Source organism: Zootermopsis nevadensis, unplaced genomic scaffold, assembly GCF_977971745.1.
Source record: "Zootermopsis nevadensis isolate Lab colony 2312 unplaced genomic scaffold, Znev_1.0 Znev_ptg000018l, whole genome shotgun sequence".
Lineage (NCBI taxonomy): Eukaryota > Metazoa > Arthropoda > Insecta > Blattodea > Termopsidae > Zootermopsis > Zootermopsis nevadensis.
In genome coordinates this window covers 2,312,140-2,337,791 of record NW_028259150.1, presented here as the reverse complement: position 1 = coordinate 2,337,791, position 25,652 = coordinate 2,312,140, and the positions used below count along the sequence as shown (strand labels likewise).

Genomic DNA, 25,652 nt, shown 5'->3' with positions numbered 1-25,652 from the left:
AGTCAAGCAATGTGCATATTGCGGCCCCACTTGCCGGTTTTTATCGGTCATGCACCTCTTTAACCAGAGATATGAAATAAAGCGGTAATGTCTTCGTTTTCATTTATAATGGAATAAGTAACTTAACTTACGCTATCTCAGATATATGAATAAATAATGAGAGACTGCCTGCGATAAACAGCGATGAACGAATATAATGTACACCCTGATTCAAAAAGGACTTTACAACTTTGAAAGTGTATAGAAATTTAATCAGAAAGCTTACAGAATTGGTTGAGGTGTCATTTTGTAGCAAAACAAATAAAGTTTGACTTACGTTGTGCTGTAGTACCGAATTCCGTCACCGCGAGCGCAAGCGGCAGTGCATTTGAAAATGGCTACTTTCACAGGTGCGGAGCGCGCTCGCTGTGTGCTGTGGTTTGAATAAACGAAATCTGCGACGATGGTTCAACGAAATTTTCGCACACAATATGGCAAGGATCCTCCCAGTAGACCTACAATTTACTCTTGGCACAAGAATTTTGTTGAGACTGGTTGTTCTGTTCACCATGACAAATCTCCAGATCGCCCGCGTGTTTCTAGTGCTGTTGTGGAACACGTTCGTAACAGCCCAAAGGTGAATGGGTTTTGTGCCCTTAGCAAAGTTAAAGTGTACGGCCCGTTCTTTTTCCATGAGAGAACCATCAACGGTATCGTGTATCTGGATATGCTCGAAAAGTTTCTCATACCACAGTTAGACGAAGATGACCAAAAAGGACGCATTCACTTCCAGCAAGACGGCGCACCACCTCACTGCCTCACAGAAGTCCGGGATTTCCTCAATAACCAGGTCGGTGGATTGGTCGAACAGGGTCGATAGCATGGCCACCTCGTTCTCCAGATTTGACACCTCTCGATTTTTTCTTATGGGGTTTCATTAAAGATCGTGTGTATGTTCCACCCGTACCTGCCAATCTCACTGAGCTCAAAGCTCGAATCACCGCCGCAGTTGCAGAAGTGACACCGGATATGCTGGATCGTGTTTGGCAAGAAATTGATTTCAGGTGGGATGTCTGCAGTATCACCAATGGCAATCACATCGAACCAAATTACTGTTTGAGGTAAAACTTGATTTGTGTTGCTACAAAATGACACCTCAACCGATTCTGTAAGCCTTCTGAATAAATTTCTATACACTATCAAAGTTGTAAAGTCCTTTTTGAATCAACCTGTATATTAAATTCATATGTTCCTTACTGACAATGGAAATATTTTATAAACTTGTCATGGTAAAGCAAATCAGCCATACTCTCAATGTTGTCAACAGGCAGGCAAAGATACACAATGATGTTACGGGAGAGCAAGCCAATCAGATGGCCTTCCTTTCAGTCCGGTTAGAATCTAAAATGACAAGAAAGTTGCTAAAATGCACTCAGGATTGCTGGCCCCAAAGTTTAAACTTCGAGCACCTTGAATTCGTAGCACATTGTCTGCCCCTATTCTGAATGGAAAGGAAAATATCAATAAACCGATAAAGTACAATATGCTTTCACAACATTGCATTTTATTACACGCCAAGAAGCAGTGTAATTGCTGACATGTTATCATCCAGTCCAAAGGCATTAGTTCGAAGTCCCTGTAGTAAGTCTGCATGACAATCTGGATCTCTAACACAAGTATCATGACTAACTTTAGCAATAATAATGTTTTGTATTTCCCCGTGACGCACACCGGATGCAAGTCACATGCAGGCCATACATATCTCTGCGACCTCTGGAAGATGATACATTACTCGGAATAAGTTTGTAGAAACCAAACATACACACAATCGTGAAAACTCAACCACCTCATTTATCACGCAAAATTTGCATAAAATTGAAGTGTTGATAATTACAAACATTAAGTGCCAATAAACAATGTCTGGCGTTTTATAACACCGGAGAAAACAAACACAAAAAATTAAACAATTTTCAAAAATAATGTTTTTCTAAATCAATTATTCGCTGAAATAACAAGACAAGTTGTTGCATCTACGCGTACAATTGCTGTTCACAATTTTACTGCTCGTTGCTAAATATGGAGTAAATAATTCCGAAAACAGTGTTGGGACATCTTATTTAACATGAATGACTGCAAAATTTCTGCCAGGATTCTTTCCCTCACATCGAGACCGTAGCATCACGGTTTTGTTAAACTGTTCTCGATATTTTTGAGAATGTTACTGATCTCCATTCGCACGCTTTCTTTGCACAGGAACCACAAAATGCACGCAAAGTGGAGGGACTATACATCCAAAGAATTTATTTCCAAAACTCTCCAACGAATTTTTATGAAACGTCCGAAGAACCACTGGGCATTAACTACGATCGCTCGTACGAGTAAGTGTACTGAATTTCAGGCCTCAATTGTACTTGGATATCCCAAAAAGAGAGGTGAGAACTCGTGGATTGTTTTACACAGGCCTAGATAGGAATGGCGAATAACAGTCTTAGATATAATAAACAGACATCAGCGGTTATAAAAGCAAGCCCGAAAGAACAAGGAATCTGTAACATTTTTCACTGTGCAGTAGAGTCCCATCCACAGCAATAAATCTGCTATTTTGTGAAACCTCTTTAGTATTTATTTGGGCTAACGGCAGATACACCAAACCTGGTGGACAGCCTGTATCTTTACCAAAGAACAGTAAAACGTTGCGAGTCAATCGCCAGATATCTCTGCAGTGTATTGCCACTGCTGTGCCTGGACAAACATCAGTAACTTCCGACCTTGTTCCACATTGCTACTGCAGAATCATGGTAAATAAATGTGTATAGCTTCCTTTCAAATATACAAAGCAGTTCTAAAACGTTTTCCTACAACTAACACTTCCACACTGCCTAATCCTTGCAAAAGGTTATATTTCTTTATTTACTACTTTCATAACGATAAACTGACGGGCAATAAATATACCTCCATGTATTCTGCCAATGTCAACCTCAGATACAGTCCCGAAACACATCAGCAACAACCTGGATGTTCCACTACTGTAAAACTCCAACTAAGGATGAGAGAGGGGCATTAACAAAACCTGGACTGTTGTAAAGGGGGGAGGTAACACGAAGGAAAGGCCTGCTTTAGGTCAAATGTGGGAAATAAAATGTTACATCACACTGTCTAATCGCAGCTCATAACACACAAATTACTCCTTCATACTAAGTAGGCCTATTCCAACTCTTCAGCCACCTACACCAACATTATGACAATCTTACTGAAAATGGTCACAATCTGTTTTAAATATTGTTTTCCGCTTACAGACATGATATGTCCAGAAAACATAAAACAAAACAAAGACATCAAAATGAATGTGGCATTACAACAATATCTGCGACGGTTTAAAATGAGAACGGACGAATAGCAACCTCAGTTCAAACAATGTACGTGACTTTGACACCTAGAACGTTTAATCAGACATCTAATAACTTAACGAACTCCCATCGACTCGAATCACTCAGATCTTCAGAACCTTCTTACATGCCCTGTTGAAGACGTACTGGCTCTCTTGAATTCTGTATTCTTGTGTGGTATGTTCAGAAACAACACTTTATCGAAGACTGTCCATTCGTCGTTCGTCTTAAATACGTATAAATCGTCTTCTTTACAATATTGTTGTCGGATGAATTTCGTGTTAGATCAGACAAGTGAAGAAATCGCAACCCATTTCAATGTACGAATCCGAAAGGGGAAGGAAAAAATCAGAAAAAGAAGTCATAACGCTAGCGCCCAGCCAAAATGTTAACATGATACTTTGGTCTTCTCAGGCAGAGCAGATGGACATGCTATCTTCGGCCTATTGTAAAAAAAGCAAAGCGGTATAGCTCCCACTCATCGTTAACCTCGGCACTAGATGAGTGGTCTGCTTCACGCCCCGGCCGTGCTTTACCCCCGGGAAAGAACCCCGGTACCCATTGGACAGGAAACTCGGTGGGTCCCAGAATCGGTCTGTAAGCAGAGGCTAGAAGAAACATCCTCTGTCCCTGTCAAGGACCAAACCCCGGTCGCCCAACTGACTGAGCTATCCCGGCTCCCGTTGAGTCTATTGCGGCTTTCGAATATCAACGTCATCACGTTCTCAAATAACTCATCAGCAATAATTACTATATCTAATTTATTATAATATTCCACTCATGTCTTAGAACACGTGTCACTGTAGAATGTGGTCTTCAGAGTTGTAGCGCTGTGCAGTCACAAATGTGGTTACTGATGTTTCTGACGAACGTATCACGTGCCGCCTAAAGATGATGGCGATATGTTCTTCCGAAACGTCGATAACCACCTACGAGACTACACGTAGTCATAACCCAAAAGACCGTAATCATCATCAGAGCATAACAATTTAACACTCTTTGTTTTTTTGCTTCCAATTAACACCCACAACAATGAGACTAGAGGCGTGAGAATGACATAAGGGACCTTAAAATATTCCTAGACTGTTTTGTACCACATTTATGTGATTAAATCAAAAAAATCTTGTCACGCAATGTAAAAAAGTAGGAATCTCGTGAAATCATACACTGAAATACAAAAAAACAGACGAGTTATAACAGAGTTTGGTATTGTACTCACGGAACCCAGCGGAATGCATTGGTCAAGGCACATTAATTAAGCAGTAAACAGACACCACGTGTTTGTATTTCACATAAATCGTATTCCGATTTTGACAAAATTTATAGGCTTATAATGAATATAGGAATTAAAATGTGCCCTCTGATAGAGTACGCATACCAAATGCCTATTTGTGAAATGCACGTACGCTAATGTCGATATACTTCACATACAAATGTGCTGTTGTAAAGCTAATCGCTAATGGACACCATAATTTTAATCTGAACAAAGTCATGTTACCGTACATAATAAATGAGAAACACCTATGAGTTTTATTTAAACGTGTTCCGCCTGTTTCAATCATCTGTAGGTGGTGAAATACAGAGAAGGTATCCGTAGATTTGCTGTTAAAATTTCAACATGATACACCACAGCTCTTTACATATTCTGATCATCATCTTCACTTCACAGACTAATACCATTTCCTGTTCGGCTTCAATTTTCCATATCTTCTTCCTTTGTCTATTCACACGTGTACACGCCAGTTTTAACATTCCTCCAGGGCTCATTCTCTGAAGATATTCTAGTCATGAGATTCTGTATTCTTTTCTCTGCTATTGCAAATATCTCTTAAGTCCGTTCTCGTACCTTCAATCCTCAATCGTACGTTGCCCATTAATGCACACCTCTTGCCCGACAGTAAAAACATAATTCCTTATACAACGCATTCTCTTAATGGCAATGCGTTAATAATTAAATAAACGCAAATATATAAAAAAATTCTTTCAGGAAACTTAGAGCCTACACAAAACGTTGTTACAACCAGACATAATTATTACTCAACCGCGTATACCTACTTACGTAATGCAATATACAGAAAAAGTACGCAGACCTTATTCACCAGTCACCCTGACATCGATTTTCGAGTAAGCTGTGCTTCATTAATGGACCCTCACATCATCGGAACTGTTGGAACAGCAACTACAGTATGATAACGTATGCATTATTTATTTCCCTTTTCGCGATGAGTTAAGATACAGTACGTTACTGATATTCAGTCGTTTGCTGTCGTCAATGTTAAACCAAAACGCTCGAAGTGCTGAAATTTATCGTGGAAGCAAAGGAGCGTAAAATGGTAATGGAATTAATTCCTTACAAGTTAAAGATGTCAGATTAGGCACGAAACGAGAAACACTACTTCCCCCAGCAGTGAAGACGATACACACAGCGAAGTGGAGTACTGTGGAGCCTACCAGAGGTGCAAATTGCGTGCGCTATCGAGTGTGAGTTGTGTCAAGTGGTGCCAAACTAGGGGGGAGGGGAAGTTGAAAGTGGTTCTTTTCAAAAGCTCATGCAGCAAATATTTTTTTATCCTACGCCAGACTTAGGCCTCTCAGCCTTTAGTCTATTTCTGGCAGCCCAACACAGATTTGAATCGGCGATAAAACCGGTAAAATTTTCGCAGTATTAATGTCTACGACGTCACTAAGACCTGGGCACATAGTGAGGTGGGTTCCAATCATATTCGAAAGTCCACATAGTGGACAAGTGGATGAGTCCTCCATTCCAATTCGATGAAGATGCTTCTGAAGGTAGTCATGACAATGCAGCGAATATGCACATCCTAAAAGTACGTAATAACAACGTGATAAAGAAGTAACACGGCCATATTACACAATAAAACCTAATTTAAATCACAAGTTCAATTACTCAAGAGTCGGGACACTTTACGTTCGGTTCCAAGAACAGAATTAAAGTTAAAACCGAAACCAAACAGACCTGCTTTGCTCTGACTTTCCGGTTACTTTGGACAGATTCTGATCGACTCAGCTGAATTCGGGAAATCAGCGAACGGCCATCATCGGCTGTGAGCCTATAATTGCGGATGTTACAAAAGCCAGAAAAAAAAATGTTAAAATTATAATTGCATACGAATAACATGAAGGTCGAATATCCGTTAAGTGGTTTCAGAAAAACGATGCCACACGCTAATTAGAAAAACCACGCTATAAATTCGTAAAATTCAAAGTTGTCCCTCGTAATTAATTAAGCACCAACAAGATAGCGCTAAGTGTTCAGCTTACTACTTTCTTCAGCAACGAATCTATTCTAATATTATCATTCGGCGGCAATCACTTTTGACGACGCTTCAGATAAAGTTGCAAAGGTAATATGTATATTATTATGATATAATACACCTTCCGTTCTCTCTGCTCTTCATATTAAACTGTTAAATTTCACAGACTTTCAGCTGAATATTCAACGAAAACTCGGGTAGTTACACTTAAAACATTATCAACTTTAAGTTGCAACAACTTCTGCAGTTTAAAAAGAATAAAAATCGTCGATCCTTCCAAATGAGAGACATAAGGTTTATGACAGGAGAATGAAAAAAAAGTTACAGAATCACGGGTACGAGCCTCAACAGAAATTTGGGGACGGAAAGCACGTTTCTTTACAATTCCTAATAGTGATAAGGTTCATAAATCATCTCTTAAGTATTCCCGTGGTTATTAAACAGGCAGAACCATTCTACGGTATCCCTCTTCTCATTGAGTACAATGACTGAATACGAATTGGATGATCATTATTCGTTTCCCGGCTGAGACGCCAGATATGGATGCTATTTCAAATTTGCCATAAACCATGAACGCCTCACATAATAACAAATACGTAAAAAAAAACACCAATACTAATACCTCAGGCGTTCATGGTTTATGGCAAATTTGAAATAGCATCCATATCTGGCGTCTGATTATTGACTGGACAACTGGTGTCCGATTACCACCTCGATCAAATTAGTTTTCTTCTGACCTCTGTGTCCTGACTCGCTGTGGGGACACGCAACCTTCCCAGGGGAGTAAAGCAAAGTCGAAGAATGATGCTGATCAGTCACCCCACCCCCCCAATCTAGTACCGAGGTCAAGAATGAGTTGGAGATATACATCATCTCCCCCTCTACGCGTCTCCATAGCTTGTAGCGCTTTAAAAAACCGTTTGAAGTCTAAAACAAGCAAACATTATTTAAAAGTCAGTTTTTGTCTAAAAGAAAACAATACAGGAATAAATTGTTGATGATGTTTAAGGAAATAATTGCAGCTTACTCTAAACAAATTACATGAAACTCATAAATACAAAACGCAGATTGTTAAGGCAGGTGGAACACAATTACCACTTGGTTTAAAAGAGCTATGCATCACAATCAGACGCGTTAGTACCATCCAAAATCGACTTTAGCCCCCTCCAGCAGAACTGATACAGGTAATAGGATAATTAAGTTGTTTAATCAATAGCAAAGCGATTCTTACAGAATTTAATCTATGAGTATTAAACATTCTGTATGACTCAATGTTAAGGTATCAGCCACTCTCAAAGCATCTATCTACATAAAAAAATCGGGTCACTCATTTATGTTCCTAAAGGAACTTGAACCCCGTCGAAATCGGTCCAGTCATGAGTGCGTCAGATCGCGTGGCCACTTTGATCCATCATCTACGTAATAAGAGTTTGTTACAGAACATTTCAGTGTCAATCTTTCTGATTTTATGGACGTCTTGACGCTCCAGTCAACGGTGAGAAATTAAAAAGTGGCAGTGGTAATGAACTCTCTTTTGGACACGTGAAACGCGCAAGAACAAAGTAGCTTCGATGTGATCAATAAATGTAATGTAACTGATGCTGCTATTGTTTAATAGATATATTTTCTCATGCCACAGAGCGAAAAGAAGAATGAAGAGTCTGGCTCTCCGAAAACCAAAGCCCACCGACTACTGACATGAGGGAACATTACGGACTGGCCAACTGACTTGTTCTACAATGTTGCAACTTCGGTCTAAGAGAAAACTTAATGAATTTATACCGTGGGAAATTCTGTCGTACGAAAAATAATTAATTTAAAAAATAATGTCTTCAGAATAAGATGTTATTATAAATTGTCGTGTATATTTTAAATTGACCAGTTTCCAGTTGCAATAAATACATGTAAGTTTTTTATATCTCGATGTTATTTTTGTGACAAATGGCGGGTTGTTACATAAGTCCTGCGAAAAAAGTGTAGTCTACGTTTCAGATAATTCCTAGAACTTTCCTCAAACTTCTCCAAACTTAAGACAAATTCTGAAAGAAACTGCTCCTGGCAGGCAATCTAACAGGTTCAGTTCCAACTTCGTCCCTCTCCTTTTCACTTGGCAAACAACTGTAGTGACTTTCAGAAAATTTAAGTTTTAAGTTGAAGACGGAAGTAGTTAATTTTGTTGGATTCTAATATGAACGCACAAGTGAAATGTTCGCAGTCATCAGAATATTACAACTGTTCGTACACAGCTGTTTGTAGGAGTAATGTGCACTCATAAGTTTAAGCATCCAAAATACACCGAAGGCCGTCACCTTGCATCTTTCTAACACCTTTAACTGCTTCAAATGTACTACATACATTCTTCTTCGGCATTAATCCTTCTGATCGTTACCATTAAATAAGAAATAAGTTCTGAAAAAAATAATCTTCTCAGACACTTTGTCAAGACTCCCGGCCGGGGGGGGGGGGGGGGAGGAGGAGGAGGATAGGTCCATCGCAAGGCGGAAGCAGGACAGCACCACATTCAACAAGAATGAAAAGGGGGTCTCTTTGGAGTTCACTGGCTTTCAAAAGGTGTTCTTCAGGCAGCATAGCGTAGGTCGTTTTTACACTTCTGTTCCAAAGGTACTGTTGCGCCTTAGACCATTCTTACACTAATGTGACCCCAGGTGATTCCGGTCCTGTTGTAAAAAACCACGACTGATAGACAGCGACGATGAGTATACAAGGTGTCATTCACTCACGCTACACCCTGAAGATTGAGGTAGTTACGTTCCTCCGAACGTCGGTAACCACCAAAGCAACACAGTGTCACAACCCTGAAGACCACAGACAGTACCCTCACCGCCATAATAACTTCAAACGTCATAAAATTAAGCGCACGTTCACCAACTGTTAAACTAACATAAATCGCATTATGTTCCACACGCACCATCTGAGTCGACTTTGACTAAATACATACAGAGGCAAAATGTCGATCTATGGTATTCCTATATCAGACTTAGCTCATATTTAAAATATCAGGACGTCCTGAAGTCCCGTGTGATCGATCCTTTTCAACGCAACAAATTTCGGTGAGTGCTTACGGACTCGGCAGTGCTGCTATAGCGAATAGCGGTCTCTGATTGTACTTCCATTAAGGCTTCGTTATTGATTACGTCCACGCTGATCTTCTTGATTAAAGGCGAACTATCTACGTCACACGTCTCTTGAACGTCACACAGTGTCAAAACCGACATACAAGCACCATATTATTCTGTCAGAAGAAAAATACTCCTACATCTTCACTCGTCATTTCAAGCACGTGCATTGCAAGCTTATATTGCATTTTCATTCTTTCTTACTGAGGTTTATCGGATTCAACAGGTTTCCCATTCTCTTAACTCCTCAACGAATAAATTATTCAATCACTTTCCTCAAATTTGTTCCGTTTAAAGTTTTACAACTTTCTCGAAAAATTATTTCCCGTCCCCCTCCATATTTTTCAACTGGTGCCAGTGTATCGCATAGTTTCCCCCCCTTTCTATTTTTCGTTCAAACCACCTCAGCATTTTCTTTCGTAACCCTGCAACAATGTTTCTCTATTTCCCTTCCACCAGATTATTCTTACTAAGCAATAAACATCACCGAACATAATTCAAGCCCATTTCATCTTACCTTTTCCTCCACAGCTAACTTCCCAGTATTACGACCTATGGGGAAATATTACTTTCAGACAAACGAAATCAAAATTATGAAGTATTTTCAACAGTACCCACAGACCCACTTATTACATCTCATTGTGTACCTGAGTGGAGATAATATTTTATTCAGAAGACGAAGATAAAAGCCCAACATGATTCAACCACCTCCTTCTCAACATACGTCAATCCAGGTTGTTTATATTTATTTCGGTAATTGACTTTAGTGCGCTCAGAACATTAAAAATTATTTATAAACTCCACGCAAAACCAGTACAGTATTCATCTGTCCTAGTTTACCTCCTGACAGCAAGAGAGAGGGACAACAAACCAAAAATGTAACAGTAACATGTGGATGATTTAAGCTTTTTTACAGGAAAGAACTCGAGTGTTTTTGGTAAACAACGCAATAGGCTCAACAAAATCTTCTCGGGCAATCAGCCGCGTTAACTGGTTACCGTAGTAAACCGACGTTTCGGGAAGCAACTCTGTCCCCATCATCAGGGTTTTGATGTAACTGGATACCTCGGAAGTTCCCGAAACGTCGGTTTACTACGGTAACCAGTTAACGCGGCTGATTGCCCGAGAAGATTTTATTGATTGTAATCGCCGCGAAAGTCTCAAATCCTATAACACAATAGGCTTATACGGATTTTTGGGAACATTGATAACTTAAAAGCAGTGTGGATAATTAGGCTTATATGAGATTTTTTAAAGGTTCCAAATGAAAGAATGTTGAAATCCTAGTAAGTACCCGTATGCATTATGCAATATAATACGATGTTAAACATTCCTCGTAATCATGGCATATGCAAATAGAATTCCGAGATATGAGTGCAGCTTTTGTTTTACTTGGTTAATTTCAGAATGAATCTATAAACACATTCAACCGGCCATGTAAACTTGTTTCAAAACGTGTGCTTCAGTGACAGAACGAAGGTCAAACATACTTTGGCAGGCACCCATACAATTTCCAGTGCTTAGTGTAGCATCAGTGTTTCAACACCCCACGTCCGAGAAGCCAGAAGGAAAACGGCAGTTGACAGTTACTCAATTCCGACAGCGCCTTCCTTGTTTTCAGTCACAATCTTATCACACTGCCTAATACCACAGCGGGCGTTCAAGTCGATTACAAACTCCAAACGGCCGAAGTATAGAACAAAATGTACAGACTGAGAGTACACTCTGTTTTAGCAATCATGTTTCAACATATCGTACAGTATGATGCGTCTGATGGAAACCACGAGACAAGATTAATATCACTCATTTAAACACTCTGTTAACACGAGTGACTGCATGCATTGCCCGATAAGATAACCACGCGTGGTCTTAATCTAAACGAAAATCTTGAAGTTTCCATCTCTACATGCTGTTCAAGCCTGATTTGGAAGGAACGCACAAGAAACCTTTGGCACTATTAAAAAATAAAATCGGGCACTGCAATTTCTGATTGTCATTCATTTTCTCTCTAGTGTACCGACATGTATCCTTGTAATGACAACCGAGCTATTGGTAAAGCACAGATTTTATTTGGGAATTCCTCCGCTGGGTTATTGGTTGGGATACCGGCCATCCTGACAGAGATTTGAGCGGTTTCCCTAGTCTTACCAAGCGAACACTACAACAGTACCTCAAACAGATCACTAGAACCCTTCGAAACGCTTACCTACTCATCACTCGTGAGATTTCAGGTTCTCAAGGCGGCGAGTATGAAGATAGTTGTCTTCTACGTTGTTACGCCTTGTAATCTGGTAGAAGTTTATCTACGTTTCAGAGGTCCTTGCAGCCTCCCGTCATCAGGGCGACAAAACACCAATCAATTGCTAAACTACACTGCACGGCGCAGCAACCCAGATAACAGTCTCCATCGGACTCATCATTTATTTCTTCTCACGAGGCACACCATTCGACATTACACAATTTCTGTAATTGAAACGTCTTCAACAGACCTAAGAATAAGAATAACCTTCAAAATACCTTTATTTTTTAAACCAGTTATCGCAGCTGTTCTATGAACTCCACTTAATTACGGCGATAAGCAATGAAATTATGTAACGTAAAAAATACTGAAATACCATAAAACAGAACCCACAAGACAGCACCAACATATTTAAAATTCGGCACGCATGGTTATCCCCCAAACTCTGATCTTAAAAAGGCCAATGATCCATCCGACAGAATAGAACTGTCGGGATTTACTGAAGAAGACTTAACTTAAATTACATTCCGATAACCTACTATGATGCCGTATTTCTAAAACACTCTGTACAACAACGTAAGTAAACGTTGGTAAAACGGAGAAACTTCACATTCTGTTGCAATACTGTAACAGAAACTGTTAGCGACAGACACAATGGTACGGCAGCAGATGTCTAATTAGGCCTACACGCGTTTAATGAGCAGTACAACCGGCATTCACACAGGCCTATACGAAAACACATTTTGGGACTCGAAGTAAATACAGGTGTTTTCTGTAAACAGGAAAATACATTTCAAACAAAATGACATAAAATTATCGGACGTGTCTACTGTTTTAATATTACACGTCAAGACCTGCTGTAACTAAACCAAGCCGAAAATGAGGAAATGGTGAATTGTAAGAAATTAAATAATATCAAAGCAGGATTGTCCTAATTCGGGAAGACCAAAGGTCTAAGATCACTAACCGTTCACATGAAAAACCCAGTATATTCGTTCCCATAATATTCTATGCATTAATACACATTATCAACAAAGGACATAAAACGGGAAATTAAATATCCATTGCTTAATGTAAGTTCCAGTATATCTCCTCTTATTACAGTCCCTTCCAGAACATTCACTTTTCCTTTTCATTCTCTCACGTGCCACACACTGGAAATACAAGAGAGGACACGGAATTCAAATAAATGGCATGTCGCCTGAAATATTCAGCAGTTTTAATATGCCAAAGGTGAACAGGATAACAGATTTCTCTTGCGTAAACACAGAGCATTACCACAAATCCTGATAGCCAAATATATCAAGGTTTCTACATTTGAAAATGTCGCAGGAAGACCACGCTCCTTTTCATGAAGGATGTGAATTAAGAACCACGGCTGTCACCGCTTCTTAGCAACAAACTCGTAAAAATATTCATTGCAAAGAATAGACACAAAAGGACAAGTCCCATACCTAACAAAGTTTGTTTCCGATGTGTTGGAAGCGAAATCAAACTGGACGTTCACCACCTGAGGAGACTGCTCTCTGAAATGAGGAAATGACTGCTTCATGTAGGTCCTACAAAAGTAGTAGGACGATTAAGCAGTGTACGACAGGCAGAACGACACATCAAGCGACGAGATAGGATGAGAGTGGATGAGTGATGAAACGTACTCTGCTCCCGCAACCCATCCATCCATAATTACGCTGCACTATTATGACGAACCATTGGTGGACAGTCTGTGATCAAAGTTAAACAACACATGCAGCCAGAGTTTGCACTCTTGTTGATGAACACTGACGACGATCGTCTGCGCATGCGCGTAACTAACCTAACTTAACCAAACCCAACCTAGCCCAATCAAACCCAACTTAACCAAATTCGACCAACTCTGCACTTTCGTTGCTCAACGGTGCGCATGGGCATAGCCGTCTGTGCACGCGCGTCAAAAACCTAAACGTAACCCAAACAAACCTGGTCCAGTCTAACCCAACGTAATCAAATTGGGCTAAATGTGTACTCTGGCTGTTTAACGTTGTTCATGGTCATCTGCGCATGCGTGTCTCGAGCCTAATATTACCTAACTCAACAAGGTCCACTCGAACTAAACGTAACGGCTTCACCCTCCAACACGAATGAAGAACACCTGGTGGGCCCGTCCGTGTCTGCCTGTTGGAGTTGTTCGATGGAGGTGGGCAACCCGCATTGTTTGCTGACAAGATTGGGGATGTGTTCTATACATGGAATACACTGACATTCCATAAGTGTTCTCCACGCCCCATCATGTAGATCATTGTTACACAAATGTCATCCGGGGTCACTGTTGAGTATCGTGCTCCAACAGTATCCTTCGGTAACTTGCACTAAGGTGATTCTATGCCACTGTTGCGCTATGTGTTTCAACAAAGACTTCGATTCCCACTGTTCCCAACAATGATCTAGACACACACGACCAGGACCCTAAGGTGCTCTTCGCTCACGTCAAAAGAGTAAAGAGCGCCTAAATGGGAACTGTGGTCCCATTCTGGTCACTCTGGATGCGCTCCACATAGTATGTAGAATAAGGTCCTGAATGTATAAAGAATTTAAAATAGGATTCACACACAGAAAAAAGGGGATAAGCAAGAAACTTGAGATTCAATTATAATATACCGAAAGAGGAAGGATATGAGTAGGATTCTTTATAATGGCATACTAAAATGCCACAACGTCGATGGCAAGAACCGTGCCAGTAAACTAGGTAATTTCTGAGCGATTCAAGAGTTCGATAATCATCTTCAGGAGCAGACAACGAAATTATTAATTGTGAACTTCAGCGTTATGGCGCTATGTAGCCTTGCAGGTCGTTACCAACGTTCTACCCTGCAGATGGATGAGATACGTTACTCCAAAACGTTGGTAACCTCCTACAAGTCTACACGCTTTTGTGATACATAAGAGCACAATCCTAATTTCCGCCGTCATGAAAATCTCAGATCTCAGCTAAAATCACCAGTTCGTTCATGAGTTCGGGAACTTAAAAAAACCGTAGGGCATTATTTGTAAGTTCAAATAAAATTCTCGATGAGATAAAGCTGCGTAAGATCGTGGATAAGCCAACGGCGCAGTTCTCAAGTTGATAGCTGTTAACGTAAACTTTAACATTAAATTGTAGATAGCTAATTCGAACAAAAGCTACAGGTCATTTACCTGAAGTGTTCGAATCCCTGTGTGGACCTATACTGTACAAACAATCTCCACAATGACTCACCACGAACTGCCTCATTCTCCGCTCGGAACGTACCTGAAACAAGAAAATCCATGAAGTTGAGATATCCAAGTCAAGATGAACTAAACGCCCACAACATGAAGTAACTTAAAAGTTCTAAAACACATACATTAATCCACCTAGTGTTGTGCCTGATTCTTAACCTCGATATTCAAATTTCAGAAGTTTCACAAGACCACTTGTTAGAAAGGTGTCAAGTTTCACGTTTGTAAAGTTAAATATAAAAACGAGCAGAAACAGAAGTTTATGTAGTACACCTATTTCCTCATAACGCAAACTATAGATCACAAAAGCTGTCAATAGCTACTAAATTAACAATGGGACTAATTATAGGGTGGGTACGCGCCTTGACCCTTGACCTATCCATTGGCACACTGCAATTTCACTGTCGACTGAAAGCTCTTAGATGCTCTTCCGCTTTAGACTAAATTATCTATGAACAAACGTGGTTTAAATATCATATACAGGTAGCCCTCGATTTGCGCCGGTTCAATTTGCGCCGATTTTGAAAGCAGCAAGCCAAAAAGTGAAAAAATATATTTTACTATTATTTATAACGTTTTACAATGTATCTCGTACTGATTCTTATACTAAATCCTAATTCTTACATCGCTGATTTTGAATAAAAATTATAAATACAGTCATCTCTGCAATTACGTATGTGTCGTTAACGCGAATTTGCTCCAATGAGATCGATGAATCGGTAAAAGCTGTTTGTGAAATTCAAACTTTTGCACATGCGACTTTGATCTTACGCAATTTCATTCCTGGCGCTTTAAAACTTTCAATGGACTAATTTAATCTCTGCGGAGATACCGGGGTTATTTTTACTACGCGATTTTCTATAGGTCGGCGTCTTACATGAATGAAACTATCGCATAATAGCAGAGATGACTGTACACATCAATCACATGAAAGAATCGCAGTCAATCGCGGTTACCAACGAATTGCCGATTATAAGTCTATAAAATATATTTTTAAATTCCCTTTATTTTATCTACATTATTTCAGAGCTTTAAATGTAACGCCATTATATTACTCGTCAATGTTTTGGTGCTGGGAACGCATGTCATTGACTTCCCATTGATTCCGATTACGCCGGTTCGTCCAGGAACACATCCCCAGCGTAAATCGAGGGCTACCTGTAGACTCTACAGCGCTCTTCTCAGTAATACATATCAGACACAAGAGCTCAGATATCTACGATTATCACAAATATTTGACTAGCGCTAGTGTCGTGCGTAAAACAGACGACTATCATTCTCTGTGAATAATAATCACAATTAAAAACTGGGGGGGGGGGGGGAGAGAAAAAACAACTGAAGACCAATTATTATTACATTTAATCTGAAACGGTACGTTTACGCCATTACTACATAATTACAAATGTGTTCTATCCCCTGCAGATGTTACTTTCACATGACTACTAACGACAAAACAGAAATGCGAACAGACCTACTGGTGGTAATGTAGTGCATGCGGCCAATCTTTTATTCACTGATATGAACATGTTGCTAATCAGAAGCATGTGTTGCCATCAAAATTTGACATGTCTGTCTTGTTTATAATGTCCAACATATTGAAAATTCTTGGATTATTTTAAATTACTACGAGAATAATGTAAATAACAAATTACATTAATTAAATTTCCCATGTTTGCGAACTCTCTGTCTATAACACACTGTTAATTTAATAATAAAAATGTATAATACACTGTATTGATTTTTAAATAAATTCCTCACATCGATGAAACGTTCTATACGTTTGTATGTTGCACAGCTTTTTCAGTTGAACGAGACATTTCATACCCTTTTACCCATTCTAATTTCTGAGTTCATTGTTCCTCTATGGCCTTTGTGATGATTACTGGAAATAATATGTGGATACGTGTTGACTGGCGTGGTTATTGGGTGGGGAAAAAATAAAAGTCAGTCTCCGGCCCATAAATTGGAGGTATTTGAAAATGAAGCGCGCAGGAATATATAGAGTGAATGTTCAATGCTTCTGAACGTTTCTATGCAACCCCACACAACAACGTTATACACTCTTACTTGAAAATATCACTCTTTATTTCGTGGCTTTCTTTTCATTCTTTTTCCTTCATCCCATACCTTGATCCGTACTTTCATTTCCGACAGCGACTGTACACCATTACAGTACTTTATACAGAGGTCATGTACACCGTCAAACCAGCAATTGGTTCTTAATCAGTTAATGCACAACGTACATTGTAGTAGCGCTATATTTCCATATCAAGGGCTCAGACGATAACCATGACAAGAGACTCTTGACAGGTTGTGCTGGCCCCAGACAACCTGTTAAATAAAAATCATCAAGTTCCTCATTTCGTAATACAGTAATATACATGCTTACTTCATCCGTCGAAGGTCAATATATTCTCACGAGAAATATTTTCAGACTCCAATATTTTATGTCCTTCCCTCAAAGTAAGACATCTGGAAAATTTGTTCGTTCTAGAGGAGTCGGGATGAAAATACTTTTCGAACTGGATAATAACAAGCATTTTGGTAATTTATTCTTCCCTAAGTGCACCATAAACCTCAATTTAAAGTTTAAAAACGGTAAATTATAAAAAATATCGTATTTTTCGGTTGGTCTGTTGCATATTATAATTATGAAACTTGATGTTCGAAGTGGAACCATCTGATATCTTTAACAGGGCTCATATTTGATAGGTTTTGCTCGTATGAACAAATTACAACTTACTCCATGCAGCAGAGTCCTTTCTGAGAGGCCAACAGTCGCTCAGGCACTCAAGATATTAACAGCATTTTATGTAACCCGAAGGTTTATTACCTTTTTCACAAGAGCCCGCCAGTCCATACCACCCCACCATATTTCCCTAAGATTCATTTTAATATAATCCTCCTACCTACGTCTACGTCTTCCTGGTGGTCTCTTTCCTTCTGGTTTGCCCAAAAAACCCTGTAACAATTTTTCTTCTATCCCACGCGAGCCACATGCCCTGCCCATCTCATCGTCCTTGACTTAATCAGTCTAATTACATCTGGCGAGAAGCTCCTCATTACGCAACTTTCTCCAGCCTCCTAGTAATTCATCCCTATTAGGCCCAGATATTCACCTCGGCACCCTGTTTTCAAACACCCTCAGTCTACGTTCCTCCCTTAGTGTCAGAAACCAAATTTCACACCCATAAAAAACTACAGGCAAAATTATAGTTCTGTATATTTTAACCTTCACGTTTTTAGACAGTAGACGAAAATACAAAAGGTTCTGAACTTAATGGTAGCAAACATTAACCGAATTTAATCTGCTCTTAATATCCTCATTACTCAAATTTTGATTGTTACCGTCGCTCCCAAATATATGAACTTCGCCGCATTTTCAAAGGGTCCATTAGCTATCTTTTAAGTTACGAGTTTGTCCTGCATTATGGTGATGAGACAAACATATACAGTGGATTCCGGTCAATTGGGACACATCGGGACTAGAACACCTTGGCCCAATTAAGCGGCTGCCCCAATTAAGCGAAGTTCCACGTAAAGAGTTAAAAATGTTTATTCTTCAAGATCTATCCCAAATAAACGTCTGCCCCAATTAACCGATGGCCCAATTAATCGGAATAAACTGTACATGGATTTCTTTAGACCAGTGGTATTCAAACTTTTTTTTTGCGTACCCCCAGATATAATTTCTCTTCAACTTTGTACCCCCAAAGTTGTTGGTGTATAATTCAAGTTATACATAGTATATAATTTACATCTAAAATAAATTAAATAAATTACATTACTGATTATTCAGTGTTTATCATAAAATAATATATATTTTTAAATTTCACGTATCCCCTAAGATGTCTTCGCGTACCCCAGGTTGAATACCACTGATCTAGACAAACCTCCTTACTAGCGTCAAACAGAGCTTCTTTGTTTTTCTTTATGGTATTTATGTTACCCCCCCTAATACATTTACATCATCAGCATAGACCAGAACTTGGTGTGCCCCATTCAATTTCAGCCCCACTTGGTTTCTTTGGACCATCCTAATGGCGTATTCTAAAGCAAAGTTGAAAAGAAACGGCGATAAAGCATCTCCTTGTTTTAGACCATTTTGAATAGGAAACGTGTCAGACAAATGTTTACTTATACACGACTTTACTACAGCTTTCGTTAAACAATTTACAACACTTGTATCTGTTCCAATTCAGCAATATTTGACTTCATTTTACTGTATCTAATACGAAATAGCAAAGTAGGCCTACATATGAACTAGCAATGGTCTGTCGCTAGACCGTAACGCCACAATGCGGCAATCAATGCCAATCAGCAATGCATGGAATGGAAAGAATATACAGAATGGGTCAGAAGTATGTTTACAAACTTCGTTTGCGTGTTCCAGGATCAAGAATAAGAAAAAATGTTCCTATGAACATGGGATCGCAAATGTTTCATTTTCGAAATAATAGCCAAAAATAAGTTTCAATAAATTTACTTTATATCAAAGTGAATCCAGCTTCCAGCAAAGATTTTCAATGAACGTTTGGGCAGGAATTGTTGGTGCATGCTTATTGGTCCACACATGCTTCCATCTCGTCTAAGAGGACCTTCACATCGGCGATTCTTAAGAAGACACTTGCCTCGTCTCCTTGAAGATGTCACACACTCACATGGGATTGATATCATAAGTGCAAGCCACAAATTTTCACAAATGAAAGTAAACTAGTGACAACTGAAGAAATATAAAAATCGCCCATACAACTTCAAACACAAAAGTTGTAAAATGCCAGGTAACTGAGGTTTTTTAACACCCATAAATATATAACACTTCCAGATTTAACGATGTAAGTAGGATAAATGATTATTTAGTTTATGTCTGTGGAATGGACGAATCCAAACATGGAAAAGGGGAGTTGCAGTTGGTTCCTGCTACGGCTATATGGGAGCTGGAACAGCAGAACTGGGGAGAAAATGAAATGGATAGAGAGACTAGAATCCAGTTTCCATGACAACGTCTCGCAAAGCTTACACACACACAAAACGGGCTAAATGGCGCCCACTGCTCGAGTACCTATAAGCTGCAACCCGGATGTAGTTCTGCACTGTCATTATCAAGATGCAAACACGTCTACGCTCCATATTGGATACTATTGCGAGTTCATTTTGCTTTCGATTTATCATTCAGAATCGTCATACCATTCGGTGCTGTATAACCAACGCACTTCAGAGCGTCGTAAAATAAAAAATAAGCAATAATAAAATCGAATATTTCTGTCTTCTGTGTTGTTGCGCTGTGTAGTCTGGTCGATGTTTACCAACGTTTCAGAGGTCATACTGCCTCGTCATCAGGGCGATGAATCGCCCTGATGACGTTGGTACACATCTACCAAACTACACAGCGCAACAACCCAGAAGACAGAAATCTTCATACTCACCGCTGTGACAACCTCAAATCATACAATCATAAAATCGCATCCATTACATAACATGTGGTGTGAGAAATGGTAGGTCAATAAGAATATGGTGACAAAGTAAGGGATGTGGAAGGAAGCGATTTCGTGCACAGCTTTAAGGCGTTTTGACGTGAATGACATACACGGAAAGAGTAACACAAAAACAAAACAGTCAACATTTCCAGACTAAGGACGATATTCAGCACATGAATATGTCCGTATCATCATTCGATTTTAACGGACACGTTTCGCCTATAGAATGCAAATTCTAGAAGCATTCGTACAAGAGTTGAAAATTCGCGTGATGCTAAAGGAGTATACAGTGACACGGCTTTCAGAAACAACCCCACACAAAATGTTCCGAAAATCCCGAGGTACATTTCGCATTTCCACAACAGGCCTACCTTTTATAGAACCACGAACATGAGAGTTCAGAGAATAAAATATGTATTCAGTATTTTGTTTCCAAACTAAAACTAGAGGTATGAAATTACATAATGCAAGCCTAGAGCACTAAACCACTTGTCTAAAGTAGTTACTGGGAGACAGATTGAGCATATAATCGTAGAAGTAGAAAATAGTTACCCACAGATTCTGATATCTGGGGTAGCCAAGTAAATGTAAAATAAGGCTTACGATATCGATTCAGAATTGTATCGTTTTAATACTTGGAAACAGATGATAATAATACATACCAAATACAAACATACGGAATTCATACGGATTTAGTAGGCTCAAGCGAAATACGTAACGTATGACGCAAGTATGCGTCAGAAAATCGAGGTATTTCACTTTAGGATCACGTACACTGAAGTGCATTACTAGTCGTTCAACGTAGTCGTCACCAAGAAACCTTTTGACTCCTTCATTTTATGCCTAGCCCGAAACCCTTAGTGCATTCTGGCATGACGAAACACTGCTTTAATATCGACCATCAGTATGGAATAATGCGTAGTGATTCTGGCCTCAATATAACTCAGTTGCAATTCATATATAGGCTCTACGTTCAGCACATTTCGGTCGATATGGTTTTTATATGGCAGAATCAAAACTTCTAGTTCTTACGTTATTGATTCAAGCACTTAACCTCGATGCGATCAAATTGAGACAATTACAAACACACGTTCGTATACCTAATATGTTTCTTTAAAAAACTGGAAAAACAAATTACACAAATTATCTTTACCGTGCGTTCATTTGAAGAAGAACATAAACTAAAAATAGGTACAGTCAATTCAGGACCTTTCGTATGTGGCAGAGAAAACACAGTCACCATTTAACATATTATATATCTAACTGGCAAATCAACACGGATAACAAGGTGTATAGCCCACATTCCGGTGCCGGCAGTCCCAGGATCGATAAGTGCACGGATATGAACCCCTCGTCGGAGCGAGGAATCAAAGTACAGTCGACATACGACACCAGCGCCGATACATAATGTGGACAGACGGGTAATGCCCATAACATTACAGTTAGGACACAGGGTAGGGCTCGTAACAATTTCCCTGAAGAGGCGACAGGGCTTGTTTGTCTCTTCGATCTGAAGATGGCACAAAGAGAACAGACCAAGAGGGGCACTTGTAAGTGACGGCAGCCATTACATACTTGCAGAACAAGGGATAACAATACATTAAAATAACAACATCCAACATATTAAATCGTCCAATAATTTCTAATGTCTGTAACAGTGAGACACACAACACAAATTACGAACTAATGAATAGATGTACGTTACTACAGCTCTAATAAAGGTGAAGCCAGAATAAGTTAAACGCAGCACACATGTTCCTCTCTGTGGCTTTCCAAATGACAACTTACCATCCTTCTCTATAGATCTGTTTAGAATCTTAACGCCCCGATGTGTGGCGGATAGTCGGCATATAACCCAAGTCACTGTCACGCCAACAAACGGAAAACTTCATCGACACAAATAAAATAGTCACGGAACTTCACCACTATTCTTAAGTCCCCTTCCATGTCATTATATACAAATATTCGATGTAATTTTCCATCTAAATGTTCGTTTGAGATTTGTGAATTGGTATAAGAATTTGTACAGTTTTTGTAACCACACTTTTTTCGTTTTCAGCCTGCTTAAATCGTGATTACCGGAATTTTAAATCACACGGTGCACTTCGTCGTGCAAATAAAACACTTTGTTGGCTGCACACACTGTTCAAAATTCTAAATAGATTCCAACTCTGCATGGTTCCAATTACGGTTGCACACTTGCAGGAATATATATCACGTGATATGTAATGCAGCTAACGACAACTGCGTAATTTTCGTATACGGAAGGCAAACATGAATATCAGTGCGAAGTTAGCAAAATATCTCAACCTAAAGGCGTAATAAAGTGGAAATTTCTGAAAGGATAAAAAGGAACATTAAATGTAAAAAAGACAGACGTGAAAAATGAATTCGCCGAAGGTTTATAATGCCTGCATCTGCTTTACACGGAAGGGGAACTCCAAAGAAAAACAATTCGGCGCTTAGAATAGATAATGTCTTTATAAGCACTTACTCCATTTTAAAGCTTTAGAAGGCACGCTTAAACTAATCCACGAATTTAAATGCTTTGAACATTTTGACGATAAGAATATAAATTAAATCCTTGAATGTGGAAAAATTTAAAAAGCACAAACTGCCTTTCGATATGAATATAAAGGACGAAAGAACGCAGACAACTACGAGACGGCACATACAGCAAATTATAACTGGGGAGGACCACATATCACTTGGAGCTTTGTCTCCTCGCCCATGTCGTTGAACTATGCGGTAGAAACACAAAGTATATTTTCACACAAACAGGAAACGTAACAATGTACAATTTAAGATTAATATTTGTGGTGTACACTTACCAGTATCGTTGTGACTCCAAAGTTATTATGCGCCATATACTGCTTTATAAAAACATGACATGACACTTATGCAATGCTTAAAAACGGTTCTGCTATAAACCGTGAGCTTTCGTGCCTGGGAGGTGTAGATTCCAGATGAATGCTTTCCTATGGTAACTTCTATCGTATGGTAAATCGGAAATTCACACGAGTTCAACGAAGCCGAGAAGCGATAACGCCTATAAAATTCGCTACTCCTCTGACATATTAGTGAGGCGGGATGCCTAAACAAGTTCATGTACGTGGTAAGCAAACATGTTTCCATTCAGTTGTCATCCATCCATGCACACGGGGTCTGCTAACAACAGAGAAAGAGATTTGTGCTGTTTTGATAATTAATGACTTTAATTACTGAAATTCATCATAAATCACACACTGGCATCCTTAAATAGGTACGCAATAAAATAACCACCACTTCCACCTAAGCAATGCCAGTCTGTCCGTGTCATTCTCAGTTATTCTGTGTTCGAATTCAATCCTAAACACAACAGAAACAGCTCTAAATAAGTAGACTACGTGGGGTCTGGTCTCTTTAACAGTTATGCAGTTTATTCAGAAACTTTATTCTTCGCACTTAGGACATAAGTCGGAATGTGGGTTACAATTCATGGAACAGAAACCATTTTAATCAGCATGAAATTAAAATACATAAAGCTGTGAGCTTTGTCTAGTAAATTGTAGCAACATTTAAAATACGCGTAAAGTAAGAAATGTGTAAGAATGTGGAGTGTGATTAAGTGCTAAAAAGAATAACCAGTCGTACTACTGAATTGTCCAGTCACTATACAGTTCATAACAATGTCTCCACTGTGAAAAAAGTATCAAAATTATATGTGTAATCCAATAAGATATCACGGCCAAAGTATCTGTACAACATCAATGGTAAACAATGCAACTCATTATCACGAATGTTCGCAGCAGATAGCAGCCTTTCCATTACATAACTCTTCCAAACAATTGCACCCTACTTCAAATAGAATACTTATTGCTACTGCTGTGTGCCACTAAATAAATCTCATTATATGGACCATATTGTAATAATTACTAATAAATTAAGAACTGTGAGCGGCGCGTATGAATACTGGCTCATTCGCTTTATTATAGTCTTCAAAATTTCAATTCGCAAAAGCTATCTTCTGATTCAATCCTAAAGCAAAGAAAAACAAGACCGATGGGCTAATAATAACATCTAGTATTAAATTTTATCAAAATCAGTCCAGCGGTTTTCGAGTTACGAGACTTTTCCCCGCAAATGCATCGAAAAGGTAAATGAATTCGTGTTACGAGTACCTTTCAAGTACAGACATGTCCAACGTATCTGATAATCCGTGGTCTGATATATCTATTTTCTGATTTCCTTTCCGACACATATTTAATTTCAGTTGAAATTATACACCATATAATACAGAGGCATGATTTCCTTGAAGAATCTGCGGTCCTACAAATTATATCTAAACAATTCTACGTGCTTTTCTTTTTCAGAAGTGTTCAGATTCGTTCATCCTTCAATCTCCAATATAAAAGCACAAAGATTAAAATATACAAATCGACAGGTGTGATTACTGTTGGGTTGCGTTTTAAATGGCGCACTCTGTACATTTGAAATGAGATTCTGAAGACGCGGTGGTGAAGTCGTCAATGGTCTTCTGGGTTGTGACGCCGTGGGATCTTGCTGATGGCTACAAATGTTTCCGACAAATCTACAATCTCGATCTTCAATATGTCACACCGCGTCACAATTCAGAGGATTATCATCGACGTATAAGACTATAACTGACCCGTTGTTTTACACAGACGTAAAACTTGGTCTATGATATTAAGGTACATAAGACTGAGGGTGTTCGGTGTCCAGGGGTATATCTGGGCCTACGGGGGACTCAGTGACAGGATTCTGGAGAAAACTGCATAATCGGGCTTCATTAGTTGTACTCATAATAAGATTATTAGTTGGGTGCTTAGATTAAGAAGGATGAGATGAACAGAACACGTGGCACGAGTGGGAAAGACGAGAAGTGAGTAGAGAGTTCTGCTAGGGAAACCTGAAGTAAAAAGATC

The 25,652-nt window shown here is 39.2% G+C and overlaps 1 protein-coding gene across 5 annotated transcripts in view; it reads right to left on the bottom strand.

The window, feature by feature from the left end:
- The window catches only part of LOC110827866 (phosphatase and actin regulator 2), a 254,537-nt gene that overhangs the window by 179,186 nt on the left and 49,699 nt on the right, over positions 1-25,652 (bottom strand). The window contains exon 3 of one of the 5 annotated variants that reach the window (XM_087351051.1): positions 15,249-15,281. The exons of 3 other annotated variants lie outside the window; for them this stretch is intronic. In XM_087351051.1, the coding sequence (XP_087207177.1) occupies positions 15,249-15,281 (33 nt within the window). Of the gene's footprint in view, positions 1-15,187; positions 15,282-25,652 lie in introns of those variants that run through there. One more of the 5 variants, XM_087351057.1, reaches the window with a different exon arrangement.